Source organism: Callorhinus ursinus, unplaced genomic scaffold (genome assembly GCF_003265705.2).
Source record: "Callorhinus ursinus isolate GAN/ISIS: 27379988/994484 unplaced genomic scaffold, GSC_fseal_2.0 scaffold9, whole genome shotgun sequence".
NCBI lineage: Eukaryota > Metazoa > Chordata > Mammalia > Carnivora > Otariidae > Callorhinus > Callorhinus ursinus.
The window spans coordinates 7,074,076-7,083,998 of record NW_027397071.1 but is presented as its reverse complement, the minus strand read 5'-3'; the positions used below and the strand labels follow the sequence as shown (position 1 = coordinate 7,083,998).

At 38.0% G+C, this 9,923-nt stretch overlaps 1 protein-coding gene across 9 annotated transcripts in view; it reads right to left on the bottom strand.

Annotated features, from left to right (window-relative positions):
* The window catches only part of ST7L (suppression of tumorigenicity 7 like), a 125,404-nt gene that overhangs the window by 6,834 nt on the left and 108,647 nt on the right, over positions 1–9,923 (bottom strand). For 4 of the 9 annotated variants that reach the window (XM_073896132.1, XM_073896135.1, XM_073896133.1 and 1 more), the window contains 2 exons: positions 9,131–9,270; positions 6,784–6,907 (listed from right to left, as the gene is read on the bottom strand). In XM_073896132.1, the coding sequence (XP_073752233.1) occupies positions 6,800–6,907; positions 9,131–9,270 (248 nt within the window). In that variant the 3' untranslated portion in view covers positions 6,784–6,799. Of the gene's footprint in view, positions 1,586–1,605; positions 6,908–6,939; positions 7,238–9,130; positions 9,271–9,923 lie in introns of those variants that run through there. The other 5 variants (XM_073896128.1, XM_073896131.1, XM_073896127.1 and 2 more) reach the window with 5 other exon arrangements.

The following is a 9,923-nucleotide window of genomic DNA, read 5'->3' as shown; positions in this document are numbered from 1 at the left end:
AACAATCACCAGTAAATTCCAAAGCCTCATCTGCAGTCTTCTGCCTCCAAGTCATTGTTCAAATTACCCCACTTCCTTTCTTCTGCTGCCACACCGAGTTAAATCAGCATACTCTTTGACTCCCTCGTACGGTCTTGGGCCATAAACTTCCATCATTTTACCACAGTTATTGATGACATGCCCAATTAGTATAAGCTCCCCAAGGACAGGTTCTGTGCCTATTTTGAAATATGTATTCCAAGGTCATATCCCCAATGATCCAGTTAGCACATAAACCTGATTGGGCCAGTAAAGATTGGAAATATTTTGTAGTTCCTTAGAAAATCTTGGTGGTCCCCCCTATAAAAAGGTAGAGTTGTCCAGGATGCAGAATTGATCGGCAAAATTCAGCTTGGGAGAGAAGGAAAAGGAACCTTATTTCAGTGCCTACCCCAGTGTCTTTTTATTATTTTTTTAAAAATTAACATTTGTGCCGGTTTTCAGAATCAGTGACTGCAGGATGCAGCTTTGACATTAACAGTTGGCTCTGGGGAATTCTGAGTGGCTCCTTCCCGTCTCTCTAACATGACCACAGACCCAAGTAATTTTAGTCCTAACTCTTGCTACCCCATTCTGCTTCACAATGACATCGTGCTGTTTCAATCTCCAAACCAGAATGGCCCTTACCTCTTATCAATCTGTCATTATTAGAAATGAGAGGACACAAACAAGGATGATGAAAATGTAGGAGCGTGAGAGGCTTTTGTCTTATGGCAGCTACTATGTGAATCTGAGGCGAGATATTTCTTATTTAAATTCTGAATTGTGGAACGCTTCACTTTTCGATGAAGTTTAAACTATTCAGATAGACATAAGGAATGCCACTGTTTATAAAAACATGTACTTGCTCAGTTAAGTGTTAAGATGAAAGTCCTACATGCCTCATGTTTGAAAGAGAATAGAGGCTCCTCTTTCTACCTTCCTTGTGTGACTGAAGGAGCTCCTAACTAAACAGTGTTCCAAAAGGGAAAGTCCTCTCTGAGTCTAAAATGACTTTTTAGGTCACTATATCTTATGTGAGGCACGTGAAAATAACTCCTCAGTCACGTCCAGTCAAATGAATAAACATGCAAGGGTGAGCTAATCTACTGCTGTGGCAGCAGCTTCTGTCTTATACTAACACATCCCTTGCCCCTCTCAAACCCCCTGCTGCTAGACTACGAGTTACCTGTGGACACACTCTGTACCTCATACTCCATAGAGGGGCCCAACACATACCTGCTCATTGAAGGAAGGAAGGAACAGATCCATCGGTAGTAACATCTTAATATAATGAATACGAGTGGTGAAAACGTGGAGTACATTACAGAATCATCATTACCATACTGTGGCACGCTATAGAACAAGAGTTCACATAGTTTTAAATGCGGAGGCTCTTTATAAACTACACTTTGAAAACAAACTAAGACAAGCCCTATTGGAGTCCTTCCAGTCAATCAGCTAATACTGAAAGAAGAAATCTTTTCAGGGTCCCCAGGCCTCTGCACTGCGTGTTCTTTAGCACAGCTGTTGTTGCTGTTGTTGTTTACGGCAGTCTGAACAATAGCTAAAATACACCAAGAGCAAATTAATAAGAAAAGTCTACACAGCTAGGGCTTAATTGAATTAGAATCCCCAGGCTCCCAATAAGGGCTACATCCAAAGGGATCAGAGTCAAGTAAATAAAAAATTCAGCTGAATTTTATCAGAGGGCAAAGTTTCAAATCTGAGTACCCCAGCAACCAAGGATGAATTATGCATAAGATTAGTAAAGTGCCTTCACCCACACCCCAGCCAGAGAACATTCTTCTATCTCACTGTGACTGCAGGAAACACAGCAATGTATTTACCCGCCAAGAATAGTTGCAGCTACACTCTAGATAGGAGTCTAACAAACACTAAGGGATTAAAGTTTAATTGTAAAGCTGCAGCTACCTGGGAGTCAAAGCTTGAACTCTGGCTTCACAAAGAAAGTGGGACTCCGGCATCTTGAATAGACGAAAACAAGAGCGGGCACGTTCCTAACAAAGGCTGTGAGAATATGCTCCCTTCTGAATTCTTCCCCAAACTGCTTCTCTCTCTCTCTCTCTCTTTCTCTCTCTCTCTCTCTCTCTCTCTCTCTCTATATATATATATATATATATATATATATATATATATCCTCCTTGTAATTTACAAGTGCTCAATAAGAATAGAGCCCTTTCCAACACTTTGAAGAATACATATACGTTTCATTTTCAGAATGCATGAAATTATAGGATGAGATGAGAGGGTGATTATGTGGTCTGATTTCTCTGAATATCAGTTCTCTTAATTTTGTTGAGCAGCATCTGAAGCCCAAGTAATTTCTTTTCCTGAAGCTGCCTGTTAGAGATGGACGTAAGACAATCTTAATGTCATTACAAAAATAAGACAGAAAATTTTATTTTTCCTCAGATTCAGAAAGAATACTATCAATAGCCAATCTTGTATCAAGGCCTCATCAGCATTAAGAAACACACCTACGTTTCCTACCTACTGATACAACTACTAGGAGTACATCTGCTACCTAAAATTCCCATGTTAGCCAGAAGATACGCACACATTGTATTTTAGACCAAAGTTTATCCTGTTCAGTTAAAGTTCCCCAGATAATCCTTCACAAATTTACCCTCTGATTTTGAAAGAAGAATGATACTGAAACATGGGGTATACGTTTGTACTTTATATTAAAAGTTTCGTTTTCTTTTTTTTTTACCATTTCAGAGAGTCGATCAAATTCCCTCTGAATCATTACAAAGCAGTGCCTGCTGCTTCTTTCATATTACTGTACATTTCAGAGAGTTAGACAGGCTGAAGTTTTTTATACCGTTGTATGAGTGTGGATGGAAGGGACCAGTGTTCTTCGTTCTTAAGGGGCTTACTAGCAAGAAAAGGAATGAAATTAAAGTGAACCAACTTGAAAGAAAAAAAGTAAATGGACATTCTTTATTTTAAAGCATCAGAGTTCATCAAATAGGCTTATGTTGTGAAGAGTGAAGAGTTCTCCAGGCAGTGTGTCTACTGATGTTTTTGTTTTCGTAGAAAGCATTTCTGCAACCTAAGCGTCCTTCTGAAAATCCATATTGGCCTTTTCATTTAAAACTCTTCTCCAAATTCATCTCCTGTAGGAAGACTTCTCTAGCAAAACCACTTTACTATCACCACTCCATCATTCTATATCCCTTCGGCCTCACTATATTTTGTTTGAAATATATTCTTTTGTACTTGTTTTGGCCTAAGTTGTGAACTGACATTTTATTGAAACCAAGCATATATATCATGACTAAAGGGCTACCTATTGTGTGATTTCAAGCAAATCACTTTACTTGAATGACTCAAACTTGCCCATCTAAAACACTGGAAAACCACAATCTGTCCTCGAATGGCTCGAGTAAGAATAAATGAAAGTCTAAATATACACTCTTAAGAACAAAGATAATAACTAACTGAAATCTAAATTACTCCTGGTTTAGAATCATAATATATTAAATAGTCATACAAATTTAGTTCTCTTGAGCATTAGAAATTTGATTGGTGGGAGAAAGAGCAAAGTTTGACTCAAGAAAGAAGCCAATAAAAACTATTCCTCAAGATTATAATTTTATTCTGTATCCCATTATTCTCTCCATTTAGAGGACTTTGCGGGGTCTGCAAAAAACAAAGATGTTTTCTAAAAGAAAAATCAGTAGGTTTCCTAATGTGAATTCTAGTATCACTCATGTAACGGGGTTAGAGTAAGCAATTGACAACAATATCTAAGCACCACTCTTCTGAAAACTGCTATGCAGTCCATTTGCCCCAAGTGCTAATGATTAAGCAATCAATATATCAGTAGCAGTTAGCGACAGGATGTCCTAAACTTTGGCACTGAGACATCTGCTTTGAGGGGGAAAGGATGATTAAATATACTGCCAAATAAATTCAGGAAAGGAAAGCTTTGGTGAACTTCATACTTGACAGGCATGTTAATAGGGAAAGAGGGTGTTTTCCACAAACTTCAAAACTGAAGGAAACCCTGGGGAAGGGGTATAAACATGTGTTAAAAAGTACACTGTCTTAACTTTTACTTTTTTCCCCCCCCGCTTTGAAAAGAAGAGTTTAGTACTCAGAAAATATGGATAAAGAAGAACAACAGCAATATCACAAACTTCTCAGTCTGGTTCTTTTTAAAGGAAAACAATGAGAATGAAGCACGAGGAATGCCCTTGATGGAAGCAGAGAACATCTTTTCTTTTGCTAGAAATATCCCAATTGATTAAGAAAATGAAAATTGGAATATGCTAGACTGCCCAAATAAAGACTGAATTCAGTGGCACTAACAAGGGAACAAAAATGTGAACATTTAAAATGTTTTGACCTTTCACACACGGGCTCCTTTTAATTATCAGTATAATCTCTGGGAAATACGTCAGATATATTGCTGTGGGAAGAGCATGACTACAGGACAGTATTTTATGGGGATATAAGCTTGGGTACAATTCAAAATGTTTTAAAAACTATGTCAGTTCCTAGGAACCAAAGAAGCCTCACAGCTTTGAAAAGTAATCCATTTTCAAACAAAGTGAAGAAACTTGTTTTACTTGTTGGTTGAATTTCTGATGTGGCCCTGTGTATTTAATAAAGAGTGATACAATTATCATAGGTTTTTAGCATGAATGAAATCAGATGGAGAATATAAAAAAAATCACTTTCACCTATGAACAGATTTCATGTCACTGGTTATGACAATGGAAAATTAGGAACCTTTAGAAATAATACATTTTTTCTACTGGTCTATATCAATATAAAGTTATAATTATCTATCAACTCCCCTAGGTATGAAGACGCTCTTTGCCCTGAAAAAAATGATGAGAATAGTGTACAAACCTCAAAAGTTTTGATCACTATTCAGTAAAACACACTTGGCATTTATTTCTGCTTATTATTTTTTAAAATGTAATTTGGGGAGAAAAATGTTAATTATTTTTGGGAAGGGGCTGCAGAAATCCCAGTGGGACATTCTGGAGAAAGGTCTTTTGTTAGCATAACATCTGACTTTCTATATCTTTGGAAATCATACAACTTGGCTAATGTAGTCCTTAAAGAATTAATCAAGCAGATTGTTAGGCCCTAGTTACAGTGGAGCCAGCCAATTATGAGTTGCTCAGAAATTCATCACTGGCATGTCCAACCACATTTTCCCACATAAAGATTAGTAAAAATATGTGGAAACAGGGCCCATTCCCACCTCAGCACAGCTACAGTGTGTGTTCAGTGAAACGGATTTCAACAAAGTTTTGCTTTAGCGAAACAAACTATTTATTTGGGAATCTTTCTGATTCCTGTCTTTACTCATTAACATCTTTTTCTGCCAGGTTGCAAAGGCTATCTAGCTTGTTTCATTAAAACCCAACTAGAGATTTTTGTATGCAAACACACTTCTGAATTCAAAGTACTAAAGTCACATGCCACAAGCCTGAATTTATCAGTAAGTCAGTGAAACCCCCAAAGACCATCTATAGTGTTCACTGCTGTGATAATGCCCTCCCAAGGCTTACTAAGAAGAAAGCTTTTCTTGCAGGAGAGAAATGAAAGGGGCCAGGCTAGATGAAGATTGGTTCTCTAAGGAGAGGGCATTGCTGCTCTTAAATAAAGAAGCTCCTTTCAGATAAGCAGAATCGGATTCCAGTTCATTTGGTTTGCTGGCTACCCTTACTTTGAACTCTCATATTTAACCCAGCAGGCTTCAAAGCAGGTGAGAAAATGACCTACCACTTAAAAGCAGTTTTTCCTTTTTCAGGAATTCTGGCCTTGGAGAATATCAGCTCTGATATCAGCACATTCCACATCTCCAGGGATTTATGCAATTTTTTTTTTTTTTTTTTTTTTATTGCTCTATGTCGAATGTCAGACGTGGTTTTCATCTCAGCCAGGAGAAAAATCAAGAAAGTCCTAACTTGCTGAAACTAAAGTCTTATTCCACACAGCTTTGTACCATGAAAAGATGGGGCACTAAAATCACTAGCCATTCTAGTTCATACCCTTCCATTTATCTCAATTTGAGGAACAGTGAAGATTATGAAAAAGCATAAATCCCTAGTGCCTTGCTTCATAAAAAAGCAATTTTTGTAACAAACGTATTTTAACAAATTCAAATTAAATTTACTCTAGCATATGAGCTAATATAAAAATATGCTGGATGAGGAAGAGACTGATAACAATGGAAAAAATTTAGGAAATTTTCTGAAATTGCTTTGCCTTACTAGATTGATTTCCACTCTATTTGGCTATCAAATACCTGACGTAATTGAAACTCCTAACATAGGCCGTTTGCAATTTATCAATACTTGATGTTCTACCAGGCAGTTTGCCAGCGCCTACAATCTGAAACATTTCTCCACTTTTGGTGGTACAAATACACATAATGTACCAGCAGTATTGTTTAAATGATACCTAGCCACAATTTATACTGCCATTTCTATGGGAAAATACATTTTGAGTTTACTTTCAAGACACAGCTCCTCCCAACGTGAAGGGGTTAGGATTTCTCATCACAGCTGCACTCTGGTGATAATGATGACAATGATGGGTGGTGACAAGAGTGACACTTCCCTAGTTTCTCCTGTGGACAGACATGGTTCTAAACACCTGTCATATTTTAAACTCCTTTAACCCTCACAAACGCCTACGAGGTAGTACTATTCCCCTTTTACAATGAGGGGGAGAAATGGCTAAGGAACTTACCTGAAGTTGCACAGCCAGTAAGTGCCAGGGCTGGAACTCAAAGGAAAGCAGTCTGGCTCCAGAGCCTACACTCATGCCATTCTTTAATGCTGCCCCTTCTCTGCCTGGAAGAGGCGGCACTATCCAGGCGTCTAAATTCCTCCGACTGCGGGGAGACGAGAGCAGGGTTTCTCAAGTTTTAAACGCACATAGATGATCTTGTTAAAAGGCAGATTCAGGAAGTTTGGAGTGGCGCCTGAGATTCTGCCTTTCTAAAAAGCTCCTGGGTGATGGTGAAGCTCCTACTACATACACCATTAAGTCAGGGAAGAAGCAGAATTTGAGCCTCCAGCTCCCTTGCTGGCTGGCTGGCTGGGAGTCATTTATACATTGTGTTTATAAGCTGGAGATGGCCTGCATGTAATCATTTTCCATAAATTCTTCAGTGGAACCTGCCCTTGGTACTGCGGCATGCCAAATATTGGTCTCCAGGTACCTTGAGTAAAGAGTTAGCTTTTAGGAACTAAAAATGTACATGTAAAGGCCGCCGGATAAAATGTGGCTATAAAAGTCTGCTGTGAGGCACATTTTTACTATATACCACCAACTATACAAATATCAAAGGATGGTATATAAATGCCTGTTTATTGTTCACTAACTAGAATCACAGTAAATTAATACCTTTTAGTCTAAAAAAAGAAGCTTCCACTTTAAAATGTATAATTATTCATTCTCAGACTCCGCTGGAGGAGTGCTAAGGAGCTTGTGCAATGTAATCTTAAAGACTCTTCTGGTGCATCAGCCATGTCTCAGTGATGCTACATACTACCAATGATGGATAGAGCAGACAGTGAATACACTCTGCACTCATTTTAGCCAGTACCTCATGGAAGTATACTACTAACAATTGCTACATATCGATTCCAGATTCTAAATCTCTCTCCTCACTTGATTTTACCTCTTTCCAATACTCTAAGAGAACCCCAAGGACCACCTCTCCCACTGCTTGCCTGTGACCTCAAATACACAGCTGCATATATTTTTCCAGTTGTTAAATGGATGGGATTCCCTTTCCAGTCAATTTTTTTCCATGCCAGAGTACACAGTAAGGTCATCTCAGTTTGAGATGTACTCACTCCCCAGTCAGCACCACCGCGAACAACAGTTATGGTATGATCACTACGCTTCCCTTTCACACTAAAAGGAAACAGTCAGTTTCCAACCCAAATATCTATACTCCCTGAACAACAGTGGAAAGTCATTCTCCTTGAAGACTGACCCAGAATCAAGTGCAGTCTCAGACTGCTAGGCCTACCGCCAGTGGCAACTTAACACATTATACAGTTGACCTTCAGGGAAAAAGGCAAACCAGTGCTTTTACTCCTGGTGCCAAAAGAAAACCAACGAATCTTTAAGGCACAAAATAAACTGTTCTTAAGGCAGAAAAAGAAATTGTGAGGCAAGAGGGAGTTAGATCGGAGGCATATATAGAAATTACATTGCCAAGTAAGGGCTGGTGCTGCTACAGTTCTCAATGCTTTTTGATTTGGGACTAAAATGAATTAGCATTTTCCTTTTGGGTTTGAACTATTGTTACCTGGTAAAAATGTGAAGATGTATAAGAAAGACCCATTTTTTAAAGGCTTAGCAACTTAAAGTTGGTAATTTTACTTTGAGCCAGTTAATTAATTAATTACTATGTTTGTGTAGAAGAGTAAATAATCATGGGATATTCTCTCTAATATCAGTCCTCAAGCACCTGCTGGACCTGGCTCAGGAAATGGGGAAGTAGTTCAAATTAAAGGATAAAAATGAAAATAAAGGTCTATCCATGGTTCTACACCCAACCTTGGGGAAGGTCAATGAAGAACATGCAGATACAACAGTGAGAAGCTTTGAGTAAAGAAGCACATTCTGTACCCAGGGTAAATGTTCCATCTGTCCCATCTTACCTACTTATTCTCCATCAGCAAACCTTACCATTAATGATTTCATTTAAATGGAAAAATCGAAATAGGGAATTGTTTCTCAAATAGGGAATTGTTTCTCAAATAGGGAATTTTTTTTAGTGCCAAAAAGAAAGCATTTAAAAGAGTTGGGTTATTCCTTAGCTAGTAACAAGTGCTATGTTTACCACCAAAAGTGATCTACAAAGACCAACTTTATCATGTTATGCCATTGTATTCTTTTAAACTTTTAAGCAACAAAAACATAGCTCAAGTCAGCAAAAACTTATGTTTGACATATTTAGAGCAGCAGCTTTACAAATCAAGTCCTGTAATTTACTATACAAACATCTTCTGAACAACTGGTTTAGCACAAACAGATCAGAGATGGTTTCTTGTGTGTTTTACAAATACTCTACACAAGTCCTTGAGATCATACTTACAGCGTTAGCAAAAACACCCATGATTTCAGGAAACTGGTGTGTGAGAAGAGCTATCATTGCTGTAGAAGAACACAGTCCTGCTGTGAAATTGATGAAAAAAGGAAGCTCCTTCTTTGGGTAAACAGAAACATGATGAAAGGCTGTAAGGGAGAAAAGGCAGAAATGGATTTTATTTAAGAATATAGTGTAAGCCAGTTTTAATATTTTCAAATGAAGTTTAAAACTAAAAGGAAAATAATTGTTTTAAAAAAGAATAAGGAATCTCTGGCTAAGCAAGGTAGAAGAAAGTTATCCATTATTTATTCCAGCATTGATAGCATATCTACAGAACCAGATGACTGTGCTGGGGACTGGGAATAGGATGGCATCGTGGGAAAGAACATTAATTGTAAAGTCATGCTGAGGTGGTTTTGAAGAACTTTGTCACTTATTAGCTGTGTGGTCTTGAATAAGTTGCTAAACCCTCTCATAGTTGCTATGGAGTTGTTATGATGAACACTGTAAGTCCTTATATGTGAGTTGTTATAATTCTTGCTCTTCAGGAGCTCAGAGACAAGTATAGTGATCGAGAGACAGATGTGTGGTTGCAGATTTCCCAGAACCATAATTTTACCCAGCTATTAATAAATGTTCTATGTGTGGCATTTCATAGAGCACCACAAAAATGGAAATAGAACACCAAAGCCCTAAGATTCTGAACATAAATCAAGTCCCTCGTCTGATTTTATCACATTCACACATTAACTCAGGTATCATTTTTCTAATGACTGGATATTTCATTACTAATAGTATT